Source organism: Mugil cephalus, chromosome 9, assembly GCF_022458985.1.
Source record: "Mugil cephalus isolate CIBA_MC_2020 chromosome 9, CIBA_Mcephalus_1.1, whole genome shotgun sequence".
In the NCBI taxonomy this organism is placed as follows: domain Eukaryota; kingdom Metazoa; phylum Chordata; class Actinopteri; order Mugiliformes; family Mugilidae; genus Mugil; species Mugil cephalus.
Window position 1 is genome coordinate 3124281 of NC_061778.1, and position 27249 is coordinate 3151529.

Sequence of the window (27249 nt, forward strand, 5' to 3'; positions counted from 1 at the left end):
ATATCTGCAGAAAAACGGTACAATAAATAAATAAATAAACCGCCAATGCGTTTGGTTCCTTGTTTTTGTCTGTGATAGAAATTTCAAATCACTGTCTCCAAAATGACCCAATGATCAAGATTTCTTATGTTTTTTCTAAGATTTGTTTAGTATTTTGTCTGTGACTGTAGTAAAAGAAATTGCACTTGAAGACCTAAGAGTGATTCTTAATGCAATATTTCAGAAATGCAAACAAGGCAAATTTCATGTTAAAACGTTATCAAATGTATATAACCTTGGCGATGTTAGTTAAATTCAGTCAAAACAAACTCAAGGTGGTTAGCTAATGTAGCTACAGTTAGCTAACAAACGGAAGTAGGGCTCATTTACTAGTGACGACGCTAGCTAGCTACTAACGTTAGCTCTATTCTATTAGAAGGTATGGGTCGGTTGCTAACCCTGCTATCTGTTGGAGCTATTGAGCTGTCCTGTAAGGTGACTCGCTTCATAAGACAACTCCACAACATAGAATAGCTATTAATGTCTCACATTACTGTGTTAGCTTTTGTTGTTCGCTATAGAATTTCCTGTTCTGTCTCTCACTTTTTGCCATCCATGTCTGCAAAGGGTCAATATATTTTCATCTGCTCAATAAAAGCAAAAATGCAGAGAACAAAAATGCGGCAAAAGACGATTCAAATACTGAGAGCAAACCAAAAACAACAATAGTGAAAGAGTGAAAAAGAACAGGAAGAAGAGCTCGAGGAGCGAGAGAGGCGACTCCTGACAGAGCACTGATGCTAACAGTAACAGATGGGTCGTCCTCTTTCTGCTGTCTGCTGTGTATTTCACAGTGGACATCTGCTCCTGGTGTCACTGCTGACACTCTGAGGTTCTGTCACACTGAGGCCACTGCAGATACTGTGTCAATATTTACTCCACATGCAAAAAAAAGAAAAAATCTGCTAGTTCCGTCCTATTTTTAAGCTCTGCTACATCACTCTCTACTCCCGTGTGTATTTTACATGTTGATTAAAAGCAGGTTGTAGTGTGTGGTGTTACTGATGCACATTATTCTGAGATGCAATTCAATGAATCTGGGAGGTTAATACTAAGGCTCCAGCTTGAGCTTTGAAAACAATAACAAAAATAAAAAAGAAGCATTGATTAGGAAAGACGTTTTAAAGTTAGGTTTATGGCAGCGCCTTTCCAAAGTCACATATAGTATCTACTGTATATAACTTCAATCAATCAATCAAACAAACTGTATTTATAGAGCACTTTCATACAAAAGATGTAACTTAAAGTGTTTTACATAAAAACAAACAGCACACGCAGATTTAAAAATACTTAGGAATTAAAAATACTGAGGAAACACTCACTTTGAACTATAATTAAATTATGAACTACAATTTAATAATTACCTAAAAGATAAAAAATAATTTAAATTCAAGTAAAAGCCAGACTAAAAAGGTAAAAAAAAGAGCTAAAATGTGTTAAAAGACTGAAAAGATAAAATGATGAAAAATAAATAATAAAATTCAATAAACAACCCGACTAAAAGGTAAATAAAATTCAATTAAAAGCAAGGCTAAAAAACTAGGTCTTTAGTTTGCTTTTAAAAAATATCTGCATCTATGTGTATGGAGCAGAGCAACCAGTGACAGATATTTATGTCTACAGTAAAAAATGATTACAAACCTTTAAATCTCACTACTGGCACTGATAAGTGAGGAACTGATATCACAGATGAGATATTTTGAAGCAGAGGGAAAAGCTGTCGTCCCCTCTCCTCTTCTTCTCTGCTGTAAAAGCATCGGTTTGACTGGAGGCAGAGACGTCCGTCTTTCTCAGTCCTCGGGAGAACATCATTCTGTACTGACAGCACCAGAAAGCTAAGAGAAGCCCCGGGATTGGAGAGGCACACTGATGGGTTTCGTTTCATGTCTCTGCACTTTCCGCTCTCATAATAACTCAAGGTAAATAACTAGAGAAGGTAAATAAACTCAGAGCGGCTTCGGTTCGGTTCACAGACTCTAAACAAAGGAAGATTTTTAGAGAAATTATGAACAAAACTTAGCAGTTTCCGCCCTTCTGGTGGTGCATGTGCAGGCTTATCGAAGCTGAGCTATATGCTCTATCCCTCTATGCTGATTGGTTCTGAGCTGGTCACATGTTTCATGGGCGCCATGTTAGATACATCTAACCAATATTCACCCATAGAGAAGTGGCAATAACAGAGAATATGTCAATTGATTTTTCATCACATTATGTGATGAGGTAAATGTCAATGTCTGTCTTTGACGTTTATAAGGATTTTATATAGAAAAATAAAGTCCTACCATCATTCATGTGAACCTTGATCTCAAAAACACCACTTTACAAATGAATGAAGTCTGAAGTCAGCCTAGCCTTATGCTAATCTTATGCTAGCTAGTTATCTAGACTAAAGGCTTAGAAAAATAGCAGCTAGCGTCATATATACTGTGAAACCCATGTGTTCATGTAATTTACATCCATGTACATAGACACATTTAATAGACACGTAACTTTACCTCGGTTACTACTAAGTTATTATAGCTAGCATGCTAAAGTTGTAATGATAATACTAAATAACAGTAAGACTAGTTTAATTTCAAACTTTTAATAGCGATGGATGAACAAAGAGACTGAGGAGAAGGTAAACACAGCTCCATAACTGATGAGGTGATTGGGCTACAAAGCATTTTACAGGATCATCTAAGATATTTAAAGTAAGTAGACGCTGGGATATTTAAGTGAGGACCTTTTACATAATAATAACATTTAAAGGCCTGTTAATGGTGAAAATAAGACTTTTATTTCAACATAGCACATCCACCTCATAGAGTTACACTGTAGAATCTTCCCTCCGATGTAGCAAACATGGCGCCATGATCTGAGTTGACCAGACTCTCTCTAATGTACGGCTCTGGTATCGTGAGACAGAGCACAGATTCAGACAGACACGGCAGATTAGCTGCAGGAATAAATCAGGAGACGAGCTCCAGTAAGTGATTAGAAAGTGCAACCGACCCTCATCTTTCCCGAGAAAGTGACTCTTTATCTGCTTCTAAAATATTAGAGTGCACACGTTTCAACAGCGATGCTACAGCTCTGCAGCACTCATCACTGTGTCCATTCAGTCTAATCCTGTGTCCGTTACTGGCCGGGGAAACTGCACGAACAGCGTTGCAAACGTATCTAAATAAAACTGAAAGCAGTAAATATATAACGACATATCTCTGTCTCGGTTTTTTATCATTTGCTCTGAGCGAAAGAAGCCTCATTGACGTTCTCAGCACACTCTGCTAAACATCCGCCTACACGCACACAAACACACACCTACGCACTATTTCTCATATCCTGCAGAGCCAGCACAAACCTACAGGTCAAAGCTTAATGCACAGAGGGCATTCAGCATAGTATAAACAGAAAAGGGAAAGCAGATGGGTGCACTAATATGAATTAAAATATATATTAATGAAAAGTTAAATCATTTGTTTGTAAGATTAGTGCATTAAAACTGGTGAAATATGGAGATACACTGACTTTTAATGCATTTAATATTAGCCTTATGCATTTAATCAGCCAATCACATGCACTGCAATTCAATGCATTTATTCATGTAGAAGGGATCAAGACAACTTTCTGAAGTTCAAACCGAGCATCAGAATGGAGAAGAAAGAGGATTTAAGTGACTTAAATCTGGTCTGAGTGTTTCAGAAACTGCTGATCTACTGGGATTTTCACACACAACCATCTCTAGGGTTTAACAGAGAACGGTCTGAAAAAGAGAAAATATCCAGTGAACAGCTGTGGTTGATGTGAGAGGTCAGAGGAGAATGATCAGACTGGTTGGAGATGATAGAAAGGCAACAGTAACTCAAATAACCACTGGTTCCAACCAAGGAATGCAGAATACCATCTCTGAACGCACAACACGTCCAACCTTGAAGAAGATGGGCTACAGCAGCAGAAGACCACACCGGGGGCCACTCCTGTCAGATAAGAACAGGAAACACTTTGGGCCCCTTAGTACAAACTGAGCATGGTTTAAATGCCACAGCCTCCCTGAGTATTGTTGCTGACCAACAATCTTCTGACGGCTACTTCCAGCAGGATAATGCACCATGTCACAAAGCTCATATCATCTCAAATTGGTTTGTGGAACATGACGATGAGTTCACTGTTCTCCAATGGCCTCCACAGTCACCAGATCTCAATCCGATAGATAGAGGAACCTTTGGGATGTGGTGGAACAGGAGATTCTCATCATATATGTGCAGCCGACAAATCTGCAGCAACTGTGTGATGCTGTCATGTCAATATGGACCAAAATCTCCAAGAAAAGTACAAGAATTAAGTCAGTTCTGAAATCAAAAGGAGGTTCAACCTTTTACTAGCAAGGTGTACCTAATAAAGTGGCCGGTGAGTGTACGTTAGATTGGTTTGTCCTACTGTTAGAGACGATAAAACACCTGCTACACAACTAATACTGAAACGATCACCAGTCAGTGAGATCATGTTCATTCAGGGCGTTGTTTTCATTCACTTCCTCCTCACTAAACCGTGACACGCAGACAGACAGGGAGTAAAAGTGGAATCACAGCGGCAGAAGCTGAGATTGTCATTGCCAGCGCGTTAATGAGGCCAATTAATTATCAAGAATGACGAGAGTTTCAACGGGGAGAGAGGAAGGAATCAAAAGCTCTGTGAGTTTAAGCTGTCGACTGCGTGGGGATTTTTTCACCGTTGCACTCACACATTCGCTTCCCCACAAACACACACAAACACAATCTGCTGCGACCGAGGCAAATCACCCCTAACAGGAAGCAGCTTCTATTTGGTCTCAGAGTTACATTAATGACATCACAGAATGACTCCGCAGGTCTTTCCAAACAACACGTCTTCTACGAGCCGGCACACGACACTTACATTGATTTCTAGGTCTGTAAATAGAAAAACTCTGGTTCTATTTTCAGACTGGAAATCAGTAACCTGCAAGAGTCTTTTGAGAGAAATAATTCCTTAATTTTCTCTTCATAATTGCTACATAACTAAACACGCTGGAGACACTATCCACACGTATTCAGATTTGTTTATCGGGGTCGTTAGAGAAGCTCATTCATGCTGTTGGGACACATCAGCAGTTATTGATTGAACACTGCATTATACACCGAGAACAAAGCACAGCTCAGCTTATTAGATTTGGACCTTCGTACTACACGACATTAACACCTAGCGTCACAGGCTGAATCGCAGGGCTGCGTTTGAAAATTGATTTTCTGATTCAAATTGATCTAGATTTGAGAGATCAGACATTCATTCATAAAATCCTGTCATCAATATTTGAAATATACGCCACTTCCTGCATCCGCTCAGTAGAAATCCCGCTGAGACTGGTTTCAAATGACAGATCGAACAACTAAAGTTTTCCTGAGAATCCTCGTGTTTTCTCGGTAATATGATGTATTATTCGTACTAAACTGGATTACAAACGAGGAGAGAAATGGAAGAGAAACAGTTACCAACACGTCTACAATAACAACAACGAATGTTGACAGAATAAAATCTAATTATCTAGGAAAGACACAAAGATACTTATAGGGCCAGATCTGCTAAGACACTAAACTGCACGTATTAATTTGCATGTGCAGGTGGTTTACTGAGACTGATGCCTAAATGACAGTGGGTGCAAACAGTCGTATGTAAATGAGGGTTTTTGTGTGAACTACTGGAGTTCACCGTTGAGACTGCAAGATAATAAACACAATAAAAACATGGAGTTGGAGCAAAAAACACTTGAATGTAATTATAAGACACAGCATAGTGACGGACTGTCAACTAACATAAGTCCCATGTATTTTTTTTGGACACATCTGATCCGTTTGGATATTTACTGAATAAAAAAAGAATGTGCTTCATGGGTCAACGTTTAGATGCAAAATGAAGACAGCACAAACCGTTTGCATGTCCTTTTGAGACTTGTTACATATAGTCGCAGTTTCTATGAGCAAAAATGCTTTCAGGTTTTGCATTTTCTCCTTCCAAAATTGTGAAACACCCCATATTCATTGAGGTAAACATGCTAACTGGTTGAAGGATGCAGCCCTTAGCGTGCGCTGTTAGTAAATCAGTTTGTATGTTTGTTTTATTTGGGGTTTTTTTGCGCATGCAATGAGTTTGCACATGTTTTTTGTACCCAAACCTTCAGTAGATCTGGCCCTAAGTCTGACGTATTTTCATGGCTCAGACTGACATTAAAGCACTAATAATAAAAAACTGTGTACATGAACTGAACTATAAAGCTGTAGTCTGTTTATCCTGAACAAAGATGTGCAGAAAAGGTAAAATAAGAAAAAAGAATGAAGAGAAAATAAAGTTAGGACTTGTTTTCATGAATCAGATTCTTTAAAAACATAGTATTTAGTTATTTATAACATGTAAACATGTGTGAGCGCTACCATTGGTTCAACCGTCGTGTCCTATCAGATAAACTGACCTATTAAGAAACTGATTCTGATCGAAGGAACGCTGCCGTCTGGTAAAAGACTTGTAAGCTGCTCAGAAAGAAACACAGTAAACGGATTAAATGGCAGGTAGTTAATGATCCCAGACCTTGATCAGTTTCCAGGTCATAGGATGGAAGGAGAGGAAGGGAGGAAGCGGAATTAGCAGAATGGAAAGCACCTCGGGTGAGATGGAGAGAGCGGGGAAGAGAGAAAGAGAAGGGAAGGGAAGGGATAGAGGGATGACCTTCACATATGAGCTGTACGAAGAAGAGGGGAGGGAAGAAGAAGAAGAAGAAGAAGAAGAAGGAGGAGGAGGGGGAGGGAGAGGGGGATTGAGCAGCTGTTGCCAGGCAACCACCAAAAGCACAGGAAAGAGGAGAGGTTGCTCCAGTTGCTGCCGGCCGCTTGACGTCACGACGAAGCCGAGCGCCCAAAAAGGCCGGGATGTCCCCTTCACTGACACTCTCACTCTATCGCATCCTTTCAGACTCTGTGATAACACAGCTGCTGGTGATGGTCTGGATCAAGGGTAAACTACGACTACTGAGACAGAAATTTAGCTGATTATCTAAAGCAACTTCTACTGAACTGTAAAGCGTATTTTTTTTGTGTGTGTTGGCACAGAATTGAGTATTTACCTTGATTTATATATGTGTTTAACTTCATGGGATTTTTCCGAAATAATTAAACACTGTTTTGCTGGAGGTAAAACAGAGGGAAGCTGGAGGTGAACACTGTCACTTTCCACTGTGAATATGTCGTCTTGATGTATTTTTGGTGCCAAAACCGAAAAATCTAAAACACTGCCAGTCGCAAACAACTTTGGTTTGGCTTTGGCGATTAAAAGACAGGATTGGAGTGAGACAAACAAAAACACGCACACTTAATATCAGGTCAGATTTCAAGATCATTTTCAGCCTGGATAACGTTACGGGTTATACTAAATTGTGACTGAAATTACGTTAATTTAATCATTATTTGGCGGGTTGTTATATATTTATACATTAATGCTAATGCTAACCACAAGCTAATGAACCATTAGTTACGTGTTTCAGTGGTGTCCAAGCTGAAGTTGCTTCCGCTGTGTTCGTATGGACAAAAGTCAACGTTCAAATTCTTCTATTGCAAATCTTGCACATGTCCATTCAAGACCATTTGTATGCTTTCAATTTTTTTTTCGTGTGGACGCTGGTTTTCTCAGTAAGGTACGTGTAATGTCACGCCATCCAGTGAGTGATGGACAATTTGACAAATTACGTTAAGTTAATCATTATTTTTGTTGTTAATGTTAATGCTAAATGCTAAAGTGTTTCAGGGGTGTCCAAGCAGAAGTTGCATTTACTACGTTACTAGTAATATCTAGTAATATCTTTGTTGGAGAGTTGTTGTTTCACTTGATAAAGACAGACAAGACTTCGTACCCTCTGTGTCCTTCTTTGCTCAAATCGTCCATCCAGTGTGTGGATGTGTAGGTGTGAGTGTAGGGGTCGGTGAATATAGTCCCGTCAGTCAACTTTTTAAAATGACACTCACTGTGTCGGAGAGCGAGTGTATTAGTATATTCTCTAAAATATTCTCTATAATTTCCTCGTCCATTCTTGCCAAAACAGTCTGAAATTTAAACCATTGAAATATGCTAACCAGCGTTTACATGCTATTGCGTTCGAGATGTTTTGCCTCCAGCTAAGCCCCGCCCCTCAAAAAACATCACACTGTTTACAAACTGTGTATCTGGACGTCATGTAGTGGGAATTATTTTGTTGAAATAGGGGGAAACATTAACAAAATCTTTCCTAACTCTTTGCTGTAATATCCCTTACACTCTTACTCTTTTTGACATATAAGCAACACTATTTCATGCAAAGACAAAGTGTGCATTAGCTGCACGGATACATATGAACCCGCAGATGGTGAACGCTATCCCAAAAATATGCATCGTGCTTCAAAGAGTTCATTACAGCAGAACAGGCACACAAAAATAGACTGAGGAGTCTCAGAGGACACCGGCAAAGAGACACAACCAGGACACAACATACAGACTGTTGGTGAGAGGAAGAATCATAACAAAAAACAGGAGCATCATCAGCGCAAATATAAACTTGTAATAATGTCTGTCCATATTCCCACTGGTTGGACGAATGTTACTTTTATATGAGAAGTGTTATATGAGCAGCCTTCCAGGATTCATCCATTATTTTCAGTGGGTGGAGGAACAGAATGTCTAGGAAAGTTTTCTGCTAGATCTAACTTCTTTAACATTTACTGAACATTTACTCAGCTTAATTTACTAATGGACACCACGTCAAATAATTCATTGTATGTTCACTTGCTCCCATGCAACAAGGATTCATCATCTGTGATTAAACAGGTATAAACCCATATTATTCATATACTTGCACATATTTCTTTTTATATTTATTGGACTCTGGTCTCTACATGTGAAATACTTTCCCACTATGTGATACCTCACTGAAAAAAGTGAATCTAAGAATATAGCCTGTGATAATAATAATAAAAAACAAAGGTTCTCTTGACATGAATATATTATTATTATAAATTTGTCTCATTTTGATTTTTTTTTTTCCATTAGTTAGCTATATGTAAGTGGCTCAACAAACCTCCTTATGAAGACCCCCAAACACACAGTCAGCTCATTGATGTAATGAATTTTGGGTAAATCTCACCAACCATTTGGTAATTTAAAGTAAGCAGAGATGTGTGTTTTTTCCTCTACGTAACGTTAGCTCACTGAGCTAGCTGGTTAGCTGTTTGCTAACACAGTTAGCTGTAAGTCGGCCATGTACTGATACAAATACGGTGCTCTATCTACTTAAAAAAAGTAAGGCAACTTTTTGCATAATTTTATTCTGAAGATCAAACAAGAGTAGTCTTTGTTGGTAAAAACATTTAATTCTGTAAGTAAAGTCAATTTACTTTTGCAGATGATGTCAGCTTAATTTTACAGGTTGACTTTACTCACAAAAGTGAGTTGAACATACTTTTAATGTAATGAATTAATGCTGTACCAACAAAGACAACTCTGGTTTGATCTATGGGATAAAATGAAGTTTCCTTACTTTTCCTTGCACCGTGTTTTATCAGCACATATTCAATGTTACTATAGAGCAACAACTCAGAACACATGTTCACTTTATGCTTGTATTCTTATTCTTATTGCCTACATTGCTCTTTGTTCTGAACACTGGTACCTTGTAGCTGCTGTAACGAAAAGTAACTTCCCCTTGGGATTAATAAAGTAATTCTGATTATGACGTATGAGTCTTAACCATTAGGCTACGGGACGCTCCAAGAAAAAAACATTCCAACACTAGTCAGCAATGAGTACCAGTCCCTATCAGCATTGCCATGAAACAAAGCCAAAAAAAAATTGCAAGTTGCTAAGCAACCGGCATTGGAGAAGGCTCGTGAAGGGGTGAACATGGCCGCCACGTACGAGTTCAGAAGCTAAACCCTGTCTATCTGCCAACAACTAGACGGCCTGGTGTGACTACAGTCTGCTACTGGAGAGCATGAGATGGGACGAGTAGAGCAACGCATCCAGACAGGAGGTGGCAGAAAATGTTCCACCTAACCTCATATTTATAATTCCAACATGGACCCTGAAACCAAGTCCTCAAACAGCTGCTTGAAAAGTGAAGAAGTGGAGACGAAACGAAGACGAAACATTTAATTGACATATCCCAACTTTCTGCTGGAAAAAGTCGGACTTGCTTCCGAGCAATACCTTCTTCATGAGGGGTCATGCACTCAACATTAGTCTAATACTTCAGCTTGGACCACATCAGAGGAGCCACTATGTAATATTTATAGAGCTCCATTTCTCTCAGCAGCATTTCAATTATTTACATCGGTGCATTATTGGAAATATGAGTTTACATCAGATTTTAAATCCCCCCAAAAAATTAAAAAAATAAAAATAACACCATTTGCAGAAAAATAATGGAAAAGGCAGCTTCATCATCTCCCTTTAATCCTATAAGCATTCAAGTCTTCCCCTTCAGATACGACCCACGAATGCTCCATCCATGCTGCACTCTCAACATTATATCACTGTATATCATTACACTTCAGTCAGCTAATGCCCCCACATCATGAGCCCACGATGCACCGTGCACGTACTTGCCAGCTTCACAGCAGAGGAAGAATAAAGTAATTAGACATAATGAGCAGCTTGAATGCCAGCACCGGGTGAAGCTGCCTACCTGTCTAGCCATCAGTGAACTGACAGGACAAGGACACAGAGATGACGTAAAAACCTCAACTTCACCTCTGGTTGGATTGTAAAGAAAATGTTTTTGTGTTTTTTGGTTTTTAAAAGCCAATCACAGTATTTGTTCTAAAAACTAACAAAGAAATGTTGATAAATCATCAGTAGAAATTCAGTTTACGATAATGTAAGACAAAGCAAAGTCACACGTTTTTATATTTAAAGAGCTGGAACCATCAGATATTTTAGTTTTATGTAAGATTCATTTTCTGTCTTTCAATTAATTCTTTTAGTTCTATTCTCGCCGTGTCATTTTACAGTAAGAACAGAGATAACACCACAGTGGCTGTTGAAATGGACGCTATATAAACTGACAGCTCCTGTTTCGCTGAATGAAAGATAAAATATATTGGATTCATGTTAACGTGTATTTAAAGAAATTTAAATGTATGGGGGGAAACTTGTATCAGCTCATTTTCCTCCCTGTCCAGTATGAGATTTATGATAATAAATGTAGCGTCGCTTCACTAGAAATAAAGTTTCTCTTTGGATTTCCTCTGAACAGATGCACGGCCATGATTTGTTTATACCATAGACTCCCATCAGATAGAATCACAGCCTGCTAACCAAACAGTCACACGTTTGATTTTTTGACAAACAGCCCATATGGGTCCGTCAGCGCCCATGTGTCCCGTCAAAACTCCAGCGTCTCACTGTTAATCACGAATCCTCTGAAGGGTCATCAAGCGCAATATCTAATTTTTCTTATTGAATCAGTGTGAAGGCTGAACACGAAGAAACTTCAAGAGTTTAGCTTTGGTAGCAGTTAGCTTGTTTTAGCTTCTTAGGCATTTGAACAATAAGTGGCAGAACTCGGATCATCTTTCACATATTTTCTACTAAAATTAAAAATCGAATTAATGCTCGTGATAATTGGAGACCGTGACATTTATCAACTAGAGGGATTAACCTTGACACAACACAACATAAAGGATAATAAATCCTAAGACACGTGATTGAGACGACTGCAGAAATGTGGCAGCGAAGTATAGTTGTACTCATCAGCAATGATGACACACATCCAGACTCATGTCCCTGCAGCCAATCAGAGGTGTGAACACAACAGCCTAAAGACAACCTTGAGCAACTGAGACGTGCAGCCAGGGAACCGCTGGCTAACCCAATTACATCTGTGTCGACTGCAGCTTCAGACATGACACGGAGCAGGATTACAGCGCTCCCTTCTTTATTTGAAACCTCTCTTTAATGTCTTTGTTATGCTTTGATCGAATAAGTTCAGCACTTGGGCGCTTAATAGGACTCAGTTTGACATTGGGTTGTGAAAGGCTGTGCAGGCAGCGTTTGCAGGAGAAAGATCATAAAGGATGACTTTTCTCTTTAGGACGATATAAATAAATCTAAATATTCAGCTATGTTTTTTCTTTCCAAATCCAGTGAACATATCAGGTTGTTTAATTCTCCAGTAGCACAATAAGCTAAATAGCATCTAACGTACAGTATATGCCAGCAGGATTCAACATAATAACATGTGTTACTCCATTTGTTCTTTAATTTGTCTTTGCTAAAGTACTTGATCTTTAAACTCATTGGAACAATGGAGAGCAGAGAGCCAAAATATTCAGGTTAGCATCAGCTCCCTCGTCTTTAAACACCCTCTTACCTGTGTGCAATATTTCCACCTGCTCCTCCTTCCCCTCTCTCCATAACCCAACTGTACAGCAAATAATTTGTTTATAGGCAGCGCTTCTCTTTGACAAAATATATATAAATCTAAATATTCAGCTATGTTTTTTCTTTCCAAAGCCAGTGAACATATCAGATTGTTTAATTTTGCTCTCCATTAGCACAATAAGCTAAATGGAATCTAATGTCTGATATATGCCAGCAGGATTCAACATAATAACATCATTTGTCATTCTTAAAGTACTTGATCTTTAGACTCAGCACCAATGCAAACAAAGCTTTAATAATGATAGTCTGTCTGGACATGGATTAAATTTGTCAATGCTACGAGCTAATGTAGGATTTCTCTAGTGCATCAGTCAGTCAGTCCATATAAAATCCAATCCAACATGTCCTGCCTCTATCCTTTCAGCCTGGACTTAAAAACAAGTCACTACATGCACACTTCTGCATCGCAGGAGAAGTTTGCAGGGCCAGCAGCACTCACCTTTTCAATCTTGTCCAGCCATTCCTTGTTCTGGGCCAACTCGGCCATGAAGGCCTGGTGCTTCAGCCATTTCTTATGAAGCTTCTGGGTCTCGTCTCTGCTGCTGTCCCTCGCCATCAGCATCTTCTCATACACCCAGTCCCCCAGCTGGACGAGAGAGAGGCGGAGAGGGGAAAAAGTGTCAATACTGGATTCACACTAGAAACTGTTTGTTGTTGTCCTGAGAATCTAGATACACCTGATATCTGCACAAACAAAAAAGTGCACGATGAAACTGAGTCAAGTTCCTAAAATTGAGACTGACACTATATTATCATAATTCACATATGTATGTTTTAATTAGCTTAAAACTAGAGTGCACTGCAGACCTACTGTACAGCGTACAGTGGGAAACACAAGGTCAAACACACAAACATTAATATTTAATGACGCATCACAGGCGCATGTAGGAACACACACGTGTACCAACAAGCATGGCGGCTGGAATTCACATGTGCACACAACACAACATAACAGATCACAGGGTCCACAGCGTCAACACACACCCACACACCGCTCCACTCTCCATCACAGAGTAAAAACCTGCACATTCTGCACATTCTGCACGAGGTAAAACACAAAGTGAGAAAACATATTCAGGTCAGCATCAGCGTCCCTCCTCCTTCAAGCACCCTCTTACCTGCATGCAACACTTCCACCTGCACCTCCTTCCCCTCTCTCTCATAACCCAACTGTACAGGGAAATAATCTGTTTACCGGCAGCGTTCAACGGGAACAGCCCACGGGGTTGTGGCAGCTGCAGGCAGCCGCTGGTATCCGCATCCTCGCTGGTGTGCCGTCACACACATGCAAGAAAAGATGCTCTTCACCGCAGAGAAATGACAAGCGGAGCGAAAAAAGGAGAAGATCCTTGTTAAGAGCTGAGTGGAAAAAAAGGCGGCGGAGCGGAGGTGAGAGGGAAAAACGCCGGGCGGGAGGGTAAATAATAACAACACGGGAGGGGGAAAGAGACAGACGGGAGACTTCCAGCTGAGGCTGAGCTCTTCTTGCCGTGTTGCCGAGGACTCGCTGTACGCTCAACCGGGAGAAAGAGGAGGGGCGGGGGCGTATCAGTAGTGACGGCCGAGAGGAAAAGAAGAATGAGAGAAGAAGAAGAAGAAGAAGAAGAAGAAAAAAAAAAAACCTCCTCCCCAAAACAATAAAATGGCAGGCAGCCCAGCCGGTGCACAGCCACCCCCTCCCCTGCCCCACACCTTCAGCGCTTAGCAAGTGATGGAGACGGCTGGTTGGAGGAGAGGCAGAGTGGAGGAGGAGGAGGAGGAGGAGGAGGAGGAGGAGGAGCAAAACCCTGGGATTGTGATTTTTTTTTTATTTATTTTTTTTTTGGGAGGGGGTGCAGGCAACGCCTCCAGGCTCACCGGTCACGGCTAATGATGCTGAGCTGGAGGAGGATGGGGGAGGTGGGCTTCTTTAAAACCGTGTCAGAGCAGGAGGACGGATCGAGACTCAAAGGCAGAAGATTCTTTTTTATTCATTCATTTATTATTATGTGTCTTTTAACAGACGTGGAAAAGAAGAACGCCGGTCTAAGAGAAGAGAAAGCTCACGACTCGTCTACAGCTGCTTTTGTTTTATCTTTCCCCTCCCACTCCAACACACAAACACACACACACTCCCCCCCCTCCTTCTCTCTCATCCCTCTCTTCCTCTCTGCAGCTGTACTCTCTGTCTCCAGCTTCCCTGACGCTGCTGCAGTGGTAAAGCAGTGGAAACAGTGTGGAAGGAAGAGTGTGGCGGACAAGGACCGGACGGGGATGGTGATTTATCCTCAACGGTGTATCTGTAGTGTGATAGATTTACCGCTCCTCTTTTTTCTTTCACGCATCGAGGCTACGTTTCAGATAAAAAACCCCCTCCGTTTGTTTGTTTCCTCTTCGCAGAGCTATCGCACACTATCGCACACTGTCACACACTGTACAGAGAGGTTAAGGACACACCGGCCAACGTGAGTAAACATTCACACACACACAGACACACACACATGCAGAGGCAGACAACAATGTGCGCACTCGTACAGTGACGACGGCACAGAGGCTTCACGACTGCAGAGGTCACAGAGGGTCACAGTCTGATCCCCCCCCATGAGACTGTAAATGAATTGAGGAGGAGGAGAGGAGGAGGAGGAGAGTGTGGGAGAGCACTGGGGGAAGGATGAAAAGGAATCGAAGGGTGGAGGATGAAAAGAGGAACAGAAAAAAAAGAGCCCTCCCCTCAGTCTTACAGTCATCGTGACGTCGTCAGACGTCGTCACCACGTCGTCTCTAGACCAGAGAGAACCAGGACCAAACTGATGGAGAGATTAAGTAGGGACCCCCCACCTACTACACGTGTTCTATATTTAACTAGTGCTATTTATAAATACACATTATTATTAGCATTTTGCATTCAATACTAAGCCGTTCAAATAATACACAGGTTCAAATGTGAATTTGTTTTACTGCCATAAACATAAACAGCCTATATGTATCATGCACTGTTAGCTTCTCTTAGGCTAATACTGCAGCGTGCATATCACCTAGGAAGTGAATAGACTCTCGGCCAATTGCAGGGAACCGTACAGAGTCAGTGTGTAATATGTGGCCTTGTGATTGGCTCATCAGTGATAGGGGCGGGGCCTACTGTGTACAGGAGGTGCTCTTCACTAAAATATGTTTGATTCATGTCAATGTGTATTTAAAGAAACTGCTCCTGCAGTGCCTCCACTAAACCCCATGTTGAAGACCTATGCTCCAGACTTCAAACAAACATAGATTCGAGAAAATTGAAAATCCACAGTTGCGTGACACTTTGTAGAAAGTAATCTGCTATTCGAAGAATTCATGAACTATTTTCTTTATTCTTTATTCTTTATTCAGATCCTCTTTAGCTTCCACCAAATGGTCGCTAGTCTTCCTGGGGGTCCTCACAACAAATTCAGCAGCAACTGCATGAAACGATCATGTCAACATGCGCTAATCTCCCTAAGGAATATTTCCACCATCTTGCTGAAACTATGCCACAAAGAATTAATGCAGATCTAGCAGATTAATGCAGGTCTACCTCGATACTAGTGAGGTGTTACTAATGAGCTGGAGGGTGAGCGTATATTAGCCTACATGACGGAAGAAAAAGCACCAGACGACTAGAGGATATTTACACAGAAAGACTTAGAATGTGTCAGTTCTATCTATATACTCTACACACACACTGTATTTAGCAGTTTAGCCCGCGGGCATACACCTGCTCTTCTTTTCTGAAACGAACCAGGAGGTGAATCTGGGTAAGAAGTTACAGCGTGAGCTCATTTCTTCAGTTCCCTTTTGGCCTCGAGACAAAATAACGCGTAAAATAAAGGTTTATGTGTGTTTTTTTTTAACTTCATCATTAACCAGAGAGGTTACAGTGTCCACAACACAAAACATATTTTTAGTTTTAATCTGAACTGCAGCATCTTTGTAGAGTGAGGTACGGTGGCCCTGAAGGTCAAAACACAACGATGTACCATTGCTGACCATTCACAAAGAGTCATTTCTTGACTGGCAACGAAACAACAAATCACATCAGCTTATATTTTATTTTATTTTGTGTTTTCTGTAATGTCGTTGCGTTTTCTGAAATGTCGTTATGTCTTGTGAAATGTTGTGTTTTCTGTAATTTCATTGTGTTTTGTGAAACGTTGCTGTGTTTCCTCACATGTCGTGTTTTCTGTCATGTCATTGTGTTTTCTGAAATGTCGTTGTGTTTTCTTTAATGTTGTGGTGTTTTCTGTAATGTTGTTTTGTTTTCTGAAATGTCGTGTTTCCTGTAATGTAATGTTGTCGGTAATGTTGTGTATTCTGTAATGTCGTTGTGCTTTCTTGTTGTGTATTCTGTAATGTTGTTGTGTTTTCTTGTGTTTTCTGTAACATCGTGATTTTTCATTCTATATTCTGTAATGTCGTTGCGTATTCTGTAATGTTGTTGTGTTTTCTGTAATATCGTTGCATATTCTGTAATGTTGTGTTTTCTGTAATGTCGTGTTTTCTCTAATGTTGTGTTTTCTGTAACGTTGTTGTGTTTTCTCGTTGTATATTCTGTAATGTTGTTGTACTTTCTTGTGTATTCTGTAATGTCGTTGTGCTTTCTTGTTGTGTATTCTGTAATGTTGTTGTGTTTTCTTGTGATTTCTGTAACATCGTGATTTTTCATTCTATATTCTGTAATGTCGTTGCGTATTCGTCTGTAATGTTGTGTTTTCTGTAATGTCGTGTTTTCTCTAATGTTGTGTTTTCTGTAACGTTGTTGTGTTTTCTCGTTGTATATTCTGTAATGTTGTTGTACTTTCTTGTGTATTCTGTAATGTCGTTGTGCTTTCTTGTTGTGTATTCTGTAATGTTGTTGTGTTTTCTTGTGTATTCTGTAATGTCGTGTTTTCTCGTTGTCTATTCTGTAATGTCGTCATGTATTCTGTAATGTTGTTGTGTTTTCTGTAATGTCGTGTTTTCTCTAATGTTGTGTTTTCTGTAACATTGTTGTGTTTTCTTGTTGTATATTCTGTAATGTTGTTGTGTTTTCTTGTGTATTCTGTAATGTCGTGTTTTCTGTAACAAAGTGTTTTCTCGTTCTATATTCTGTAATGTTGTTGTGTTTTCTGTAATGTTGTTGCATATTCTGTAATGTTGTTGTGTTTCACCATAGTAAGGAGTATGTCACAACTGTAACGTTTTATGTTCCATAAAAATCAAGTGAAGCTTTCTAGTGCAACATAAACATAAATGTTCCTGCACTTCAAACCAGCCACTGGGACAAACCGATGTCTCGCTGCACACACACACTTTACTTGATGAGAGCAGCCATGATTATTTTGTGTGAAAGAAAAAAAAAATGTGACTTTGATAGAGAGTGAGCAGGAGGAATCAGGAGGATGCAGCCTGGCTTTAATTACCAGAGGAACACACCCTGACAGCTCAGGTTCTTACAGACTGACGCAGTGTCACTCATCCACCGACATACACAGGAAGACTCCTCATGCATAGTGTATTTAAGCAGACATGCGACTACTCGGACAGATATGTGGCTGACGCACATTCACACACACACACATACACACACTCCCATGTACACATGAATTAGTGTTCCTCCTCTGAATAAGTGATGAGGAAGTGTGCTGCTGAATTATTCACGAGAGCCAAAGAGAGAAAGTTGCTGAAACTAAACAAGATTTTTTTTTTTTTTTTTTTTTTTTTCTGCCCAGAAATAAGACAGTGACTCTGCAGAGACAGAGAGAGAGAGAGAGAGCAGCAAACACTGCAGGAGGGAGCAGAGGTGAAGCACTGTGCAGCGCCACATAAGGGGAAAGGAAGGGGCGGACCATATTTCAACCAAAAATATCCATTCACCGTGGAAAAACTGCTGACATGTTCTCGCACAGCGCTCACAGAGTCACTGAGGCAGTACAGTACAGCACACAGCAGAGGGAGTATGAAGAGCAGAGAATAAGCTGATATAATAAACTCAAACATGTACTCTCTACATACTACATGCACTCAGTATTTACAACAAACAATGCCTGTTTTCATATCCACAGACATAAAGTTTCAGACCAGCATCAGTTTCCTCTGGTATAGATGGTCAGAGCTTCATCCTACAGCAAGATAATGACCCAACTATCTATCTATCTATCTATCTATCTATCTATCTATCTATCTATCTATCTGTCTATCTGTCTATCTATCTATCTATCTATCTGTCTATCTATCTACAGTATCTATCTATCTATCTATCTATCTATCTATCTATCTATCTATCTATCTATCTATCTGTCTATCTATCTATCTATCTATCTATCTATCTATCTATCTATCTATCTATCTATCTGTCTATCTGTCTATCTATCTATCTATCTATCTATCTATCTATCTATCTATCTATTTTACTTATTTTTGTAATTCACTTCTTCATGAGACCTGACTACTGTTAGTGTTCAATTTAGTTCAATTCAGTTCAGTTTTATTCAACGATAACAATACAAACAGTCACAAGATAAACAAAATCTGGTCTGAAATCCAGCCTGAAACCTCCAGAACAATAATGAAAGAGTCGGTAATGAAGAATAAGTCCCTTTGAATCTGCCTAAGGTTCGGCCGGGTACAGACATTAAAACTTGATGTATGCATGTTGACATTTTTAAACGCCATAGCAAGCATTTATACTCGTGCTCGTGGTTACACCACTAATACTTTATTTGTCAGCTAGTGTCAGTTAAGACTCTTTGTGCGCTTCATCAGTGGAGTTTGAAACTGAGCGTCTCACGTTAAAGTTGAGACGTTTGAATAGTCGGTGAGTGGTAGAATTATCTGAGCTCGTCTGTTCACCTGTTAGACGAGGATGAGAAAATGCATTTTGTGTGGCACTAAGATGTGAAGTTACCCTTCTGTGGAGTGAGGCAGTGAGGCTGTGAGTGTAGACGCATAAATCCAACTTTAGTCTCCTACCTCATGACAGTCCTGCAGAAACCTCTGAAGTTCCCACTGGTCGTTGAGCTTTTCCAGCCACTGCTGAGCCAGCTCCCTGTTCTGGTTTCCCCTAAGAGAGCGACAAGGTTTAGACTCAGTCTGCTAATAAATAAAAATGAACACGCATGTTTATCTTTACAAGCTGAGCCTGAATATGTTTTGACGGTGTCGCTTTAACGGCTGCAGCTTTCTGTACGTAAGAAAACTGTTAACACGTAACCATAGGAAACTAAATTCTGCATCATGATTCAACATTTGATTTTGTTTGGTAAGTGTAGTTACACAGTGACCATCATCATAATACAGTGATTCATCTGCAGCCGGGCTGAGAACATAACACATCAAAGCTAAAATTGAACATTGACTCACTAACAGAGAGAACTGAAGAGCACATATATGGTCTACGAAACCAGATATTCTTAGTTTATCCGGGACAACCTGAATAAATGTTATAGAAATGACAGATCACAGAACCAGAACGTCATCCATTAGAATGACTGTGCTCATTTATCTGTCCCCAGTGGCTGAAAAATAAATGTGCACCGCCTTAATTCATGTAAATTAAATCTAAAAAAACATATGGTTCTCTTAATTTCATAGTCACACACACACACACACACACACATATATATATACAACAACCCCCCCGACCCAAAACACACTCCACCACTGCAGCTATCAAACAGATTTCATGGTCGGGCGTCGGATCCGGACCAAACAGACGAGGCTCTGTACTCTGTCTTTTGTTCATTTGTGAACTTGTGAGTCTCTTTTCTTTTATTTATTCTTTTATTGTGTTGCGTTGAGTGTGGACAGCTGCGCAGCTAAAATTGAAGAGTACAGCTCTACGAGAAAGCCTGAAAAATGTGGATGGATTTAATTTTTTTTGTTTAATTTAATAAGGAAAACTACTGAGCGCTGTCATTTAAAACCATTTATTAAAGATATGCATCAGTCCAATAGGTCTAAATTTTAGAAATTCACAGATTTAGAATATTATTAAATCCCAGATGACGCACGTGTTGGTTTTTAAGCCGTTGCTTTTAATTAGTTAAGGCAGGGGTCATTTTCAGGCCAAGAACCCCCAAAAAGATGAGAGACTAAGCAGAGACCCCAAACCTACTATATTAAATTCAGCCTAGTGCATTTAAATACACATTATTATCACTTTGCATTTTTGTATTAAATATTAAGCTATTCAAATAATACGCAGCTCAAATATTTTAATTTCAAATGTGCAACAATAGGACGGCCGTGCAACTACCGTAAAAATAAAGATACCTGACATAAACAACATATAACTATAACTATATACATGAAAGTAAAAGACAAAGAAAATTAAATTGTTAGCTTCTCTTCTGCTAATACTGCAGCAAGCGTCTAGATTTCACCTGGGGACTGAATAGGCTCTCGGCCAATTGCGGGAAACCTGGTAGTGTAAGCGTGTAATATGTGGCCTCTGATTGGCTCAGCAGTGATAGGGGGCGGGGCCTATTGTGTACAGGAGGCTTAGATTGACAGGTCTAGTGTCGCCCTCTGTGTGAAATCATTGAATCATTGAAAGAAACATCTTCTGCCTCCATTTATCCCTTTACTAAAATATGCTAGATTCATGTTAATGTGCATTTAAAGAACTTTAAATTTGTAAAATGTCTAAGTTATGGGGCCTCTAACTTCTTTTCTTCCTCCCTTCCTTTCACTGTTTTCATGTCTTACCTGTTGGCGAGGGTGTCGATTCGCTCCCGGATGCGCTCGGAGTAGATGTTGCTCTGGCTGATGAGACTTTCTCCGGCCTCGATCACAGCTTTGATCCTGTGCAGGTTCAGCTCCATGGTGGTGGTGAAGTCCTTGTGTTTCTTTATGGCCGCTTCCACTGTTTCCACGGTGGTGGGCAGCTCCACGTGAGCGAGGGCCGACTCCTGGAGGAACAAGACTTCATGGTTCAGGAACTGATAGCGTGAAGTATATAATATAAAGATAGAGAGACTCAAAAGATCAAAGGACAGAGAAGATTTTTGATGAATGAGTGGACAAAACAACTTGAAGCCATCAGCTTGGAAATTGCATTTGTATTCAATAATTCCAAAACAAAAAGAGGGCAGATTAATCAATTATTAGTTGCATTAAGATTTAAATTAGATTAGATCAGAGATACTTTACCTGTGGATCACTTCTTCATCATAACTTAAGCTTTTCATCTTATCAAGTTAGATTTTTAAAAAGCTAGCTCAGCTAACTGAGCCCAGAATCTTAAGCTAATTGCAAGAAAAACTCTCCTGAGGACCTGAAATATCTGCTCCTACTTCGCAGCTGTTCCTTTCCAGTAAAATACTTAATGCTCTATATGAATCTGAATCAAAACAAAAGACGAGATAAAAAAAAAACAAACAGAGAAAACTGATTTTTATTTCTATTCTTTAAAGGTCAAAGGTCATGTTAACACTGCTACTAACTGCTAAGTCATTCAATAAATCCACCTTGTAGTCAGCTGCAATGCTAAGCTAACCTGAACATTAAGCTAATGCTAGGCTAACCTGAACATTAAGCTAATGCTGGGCTAACTTGATCGAGAAGCTAATGCTACGCTAAGTGGAGACAGATTCTACTTAGACGTTTAATTTGTTCCAAGGTGATTTAACCCTTAGACTGGCATCGTAATAGTAGTAGTAGACAATAAAATGCTTAATTTGTCATCAAAATACTGAGTTTGCAGTGCATGCAGGGTTTGCAGGGTTAAGCATTAAAAGCTGAGCTGAAAATATTCGTGTTTACAAATTGCTCAGGTAATTCATAGCATTAAAAATGTGCCTGGTTTCCGGGCAGCAAATTAAACTGAGGCAGAAAGAAACAACAAGGAGAAGCAGACAGAGATCAATGGCCTGGAGCATCTTTGATAGTTATTGGAGAAGAAATGCAACCCCCCCCCCCAGGGCTAGCAAACCCAAAGAGACGAGGCCCGGGTCAGCTCTGCCTCTGACATTTCAGATTAGAAAAAAAAAACAACAACTTCTCTGCAGGTGATACTGAGATGTAAGGACGCTCCAATCAATCAGGCATCGATTGCTTTCGACTGATATTCCGCCTAAATAGTTTAATCTGCGACTTCTATAATGGACGATCAGAAAAGCTGATTAGATGAAACAAGAAACACCTAATAGACTCATGCCACCTAAGTTCTGACGGGCGTACTGTCAAAAAACATTCATTTTTGTGGCTACACTTTACTTCTTATATAGCATAAATGTATTTTCAAACCTGGTGTTTCGTGCAAATTTAGATTTTTCCATTTTTTTGCTCTACAAAAAAAATCCACAGGTCTGCTTTTATGTGTTCCTCACGAAATACTTTGAGCCATTTCATGTTAAACTACTGACAATATCCACACCTACTTTAAAGAGTGAAACATATTTCCACAAATGTCCTGTTTTCTGAGTTTTAAATCAACCCCCATAAGTGAAAATGTTGTGTAAATGTAAATGTGTTTACTTTACACTTCAATTATAATGCTCTTAAAATTCAAGCTACTACTTTGCATGTAATAATTGCATCTGTATGTTTTGTTAATTTCACAAAATTTATTATAATGTTTAAATAAGTTCAGTTTCAAGGAGTGATCTTTGTAAACCCATTAACTTGCACAGTAATTTGTGCAAAAATGCACTTTGCACATGACAAAAAACTCTTGGTGCAAAGGTGGTTACCACCACATTAACTTCAGCATGAGGAAATGGTTAATTTACTTTCATGACATTATATTACCTGAGTTGTCTACTGCACAGATTAACAGTGCAAGACACTTCGAGATATTGTTAAGTGCAGCAACACAGATAAAAACTCGATTACTTGGGTTGTGAACGAAGGAACTCTGCATATAGGTGCTGCCAGGTCAGAGGGTGGGTGGAGGGTGGAAAGGGACCATGTTGTTGTAAACTTTCAATAAAAATAGTTCACAAAAAAATACCATCATATGTTGTCAAGTCAACTAAAACAACAGCTTTTCCTCCCACACTTCACCAAGAAGCCACAATGTACCGTAGATGTAGATTCACTAGAAGCTGCAGCCAAAAAGAGCTCCTGCACACGCACTGCAATGAGACGCTTGCTGACACAAACACACTCTCCGCCGTTCGTTCTCTTGTTGGCAGAGCTGTAAGCCAACGCCCAGTCTAGTCTCCAGTTGACACTCTGCTGCAGTCACAAGGCCTCATTAAGCTCGTTTCACAAGAGATAGTGTTCCTGCAGATGCTGTGATATTAATGCGATGTGTTAAAGTGATCCTGAACGCTGAGACCGTCATGTGAACTGAGCAAAGGACAGAGGCAGGGGGAGATTCATCACCATGAAAGTTCTTTTTCCAACCTGATATCAGGTCTTAGTGTCTAAGCTGTGTAGGAGATCGATAAAGAGTTTAACATACTATATATACAGCATAGGGCTGGGTGGTTTTGTCCGTTATGATATGAATTTTTAATATACCATCATACCGATGTATCTGATTACACAGCATTTGGAACAAAATGCCATGAGACACTGTTTCAGGCCGGACCATTTTCAATGTAGCACTTTTAAACACGCATGGTGCGTGTTGGTTGTTTGATTGTTTTTTTTTTTTTTTTTTTTTAGAGTGACCAGATGTCCCCAATTTCTGGGGACAGTCCCTGTTTTGGATGACCTGTCCCCCGGCTATAGCTGTCCCAGAAAATGTCTCCAATTTTAGCTTTTTATGAATGAGAAAAAATATGTTGCACGCAGACTACAGTTATTACGGTAGCTGGTCACGCTGCTATTGACATTACAGACATAGAAGTTTAAATATGTTTAAACATGAATAAATAAGTCAAAATAAGTAAATATATATATCACTGTTTCTTTATTTTATCTTGTTAACATTTAATTATTTTTATTATCTTTTTTATCCAGATTTCGACGTTACCATGCAGAGTTAACACAGGGCCATCAATGCAAACCTGTTTTCCTACTAGTGTGGGATTATTCTACAATATTTACTCATCATCACATTAAAATAGTCCATCCTTCGTCAATCTGCTGCATTAATTCCTCTATAAACCAGTAGAAAATGTTGTGAACAAGTGATAATGCATAAAAAAAATACCGTAACATACCGTGATATACATTTTTGGTGACACTGCCGAGCCAAAGTACGGTATTTATTTTATATTATATATACTTCAGATCCACTATCTGAGCATCATACTTTTTTTTCCCTGATTTTGTCCGTCACATACAGTAAATATATCACCATCTAATCTGCATCGATCAGGAAAAAGGAAAACATGACAAGGAAAACATAAACATGGCAGAGAGGATTTGACTCCAACTAAAAGCTGCACAAAAGCAACATAAAAATGTTGCACAAAACAGTTGCTTTGGTTAAGCAGATTTCCCATTGAAAACATTTAAAGCAAAGTGTTAACACTTGAATACACACAAGTTGTCCAGAGAAGCTCCTTTTCTCTGTCTCTCACCTGGTTGTTAAGGAAGGACTCGGCCTGTTTGACGTCGCGCAGGAACAGATGAAAGATGTGAGCCTGGACCAGAACTTCCCTCCTGCTTTCCCACATTTCCAGCAGCTTGTTCCAGCCGACGTCGAGCTTCTGGAGCCACTGCTGCAGAGCGGCCTGAGGAAGAGGAGCCTCCTCCGACTCCAGCAGCTCGTTCATGGCCTGGAGGCGCTCGTAGTCCTCTTCATACCTGCGTGAGCAACAACAGAGACACGGTCCAGTTATTAAGACATCAGATAAAACAGCTTCTTTTTTAAAAGCTTTTCTTTTCGCCTACCGTCCGATCTCCTCCTTCAGAGCAGCGTGCTTGTTGATGAGTTTCTCTGCCTCCTCCAGGTTGTTGGGAAGTTGGTCGGAGGCAGCGGCCGTCTGCGTCTGGACCAACCAGGTGAGGAACGAGTCCAGATCCTAAAAAGACAAAGGCAAGAAAGGGAAGATAATAACAGAGTGAGAAGAACAAAAAGCAAACCATTCTTTGAATTAATGATCAACTAGTGACTTTCACTTCCACACATCGCATCAATTATTTTGTTTGTCAGCACTCTGCTCTACAGACTGAATAATTTATCAAGAAAATTTTAGATGATTATAACATCCAATTAATAAAATATTCACAGTTTTGTGTGTGGAAAACATTGACTGTATTTACTTTCAACTCTTTCCCTTTTACCCGGCTACCACCTGTCACTCAAAGCCCTTAATTATGCAGAATTTTAAACCCTAATAAAAAATAAATGAATAAGTTAGAAAAATAATCACCCCTGTACAGTTGTCATGAATAGTGAAATAAACTACTAAGACTGTAAACATGTTTAATAACGCTGTAAAGTTGGTCTTTTTAACATGGGGGTCTATGGGGATTTGCTCCCTTTTGGAGCCTCAAGTGGCCACTCAATGAACTGCAGCTTTTTGCACTTAGAGGATTCATCACTCAGACCTGGAGGTTGACGTCAGTGGAAAATGGTTTCTTTCTTTTAAGTTGAAATTGAAAGTGGTGCAAAGAGCGTCGTGGCTTTCTACCTGTATGAAGCTCTGCAGTCTGCTCGCCACCATCAGCGAGTCCTCACATCCCTGCAGGGTCCGTTTCAGCTCCTCCCACTCCACACTGATGCCATCGAACGACACCAGAACATCTATGGCCCGACCCGGGTGAGCGGTGGCCAGATGTTCAGCCTCTTCCTGCAGCACCACGTTGCGTAATATTTAAAGTCAGCTCAACAATTTTTGCATTTATCTGTGATTCCTTAAACTCAAAAACAGTGACTTTCTGACGCATTCTACCTGTAGATGTAGGAGCTTGGGCTCCAGGACAGACAGGGCTCCCTCCATGGTGGAGAGACGTCGCTGCACAGCGAGGACTCCTCCCAAATCACTGCTGACGTACTGGGTGGCGTCTATGGCTTTTCTCTTGTCCTGGATCTGGGACTTGATCTCGGCGCACTCCAGCAGGTAGTTCTGCAGGCGCAGCATCGAGTCCAGCTGATCTTTCTTCAGTTCCACCAGCTCCACGATGCTGTTCCACCTGGTGCAGTGTGACAGGGAGACAAATACTGAACGCTTAGCTTGAGATGGACGGAGGGAGGGAGGGAGAAGGAGAGTATGGTACTGTTAAGGAGAAATGTACATCTTTAGTCAAGAATTACTCTATGAAATTCACTCAAACAGCCTCAGGCCTTATGGTGCATTTCATTTGTATTTAGAAGTCAGAATTTACCAGTTCAAAGTTGGAATTTTTAACTTAAAGTTGGATTTTCTACTCAGAAAGTCATAGAATCCTCACTACCCCCAAGTTGAGTTTCCAAGATGGCCGCCCCCGTGTGTAAACAGTGATTAGAAACTCCTGTAATATCCCGTTTATTAGCTCTTCTGATTATTTTTTGTTGCATTAAATCGTTATACAGACAGGATTTTTCCACATACATACAGTCAAATGCTGTTAAAGTGTAATTTAAGTTTTTCATGTGTTTATATAGGAACTACAAGCACATGTCGCGCTAACAACGGCTAAAAACAACAGCCTGGTAAAAACCAAAATAGTGTGAAACACCATCGTGGCAAACTGGGTTTAATAGTGTATTTTTTTCTACATTTAAATTAAACAATTAAAACTTTTGAATATTTTTATAAATGTCTGCCTCGTCTTGTAGATTTCATCACTGTGAATAATTCTAGTGAAAGTTCAAGTTTTCTGCTCCATTTACAATTTGTACAACATAAATTTAGCTTAACATTATAATAATAATATTAGTTAATATCACTTTTA

The 27249-nt window shown here is 39.9% G+C and overlaps 1 protein-coding gene across 4 annotated transcripts in view; it reads right to left on the bottom strand.

The window, feature by feature from the left end:
• Positions 1-27249, bottom strand: part of LOC125013406 (spectrin beta chain, non-erythrocytic 4-like) — an 88137-nt gene that overhangs the window by 28287 nt on the left and 32601 nt on the right. For all 4 annotated transcript variants that reach the window (XM_047594050.1, XM_047594051.1, XM_047594054.1 and 1 more), the window contains 7 exons: positions 26268-26508; positions 26007-26165; positions 25264-25394; positions 24951-25176; positions 21181-21383; positions 19444-19534; positions 12932-13078 (listed from right to left, as the gene is read on the bottom strand). In XM_047594050.1, the coding sequence (XP_047450006.1) occupies positions 12932-13078; positions 19444-19534; positions 21181-21383; positions 24951-25176; positions 25264-25394; positions 26007-26165; positions 26268-26508 (1198 nt within the window). The remainder of the gene's footprint in view (positions 1-12931; positions 13079-19443; positions 19535-21180; positions 21384-24950; positions 25177-25263; positions 25395-26006; positions 26166-26267; positions 26509-27249) is intronic.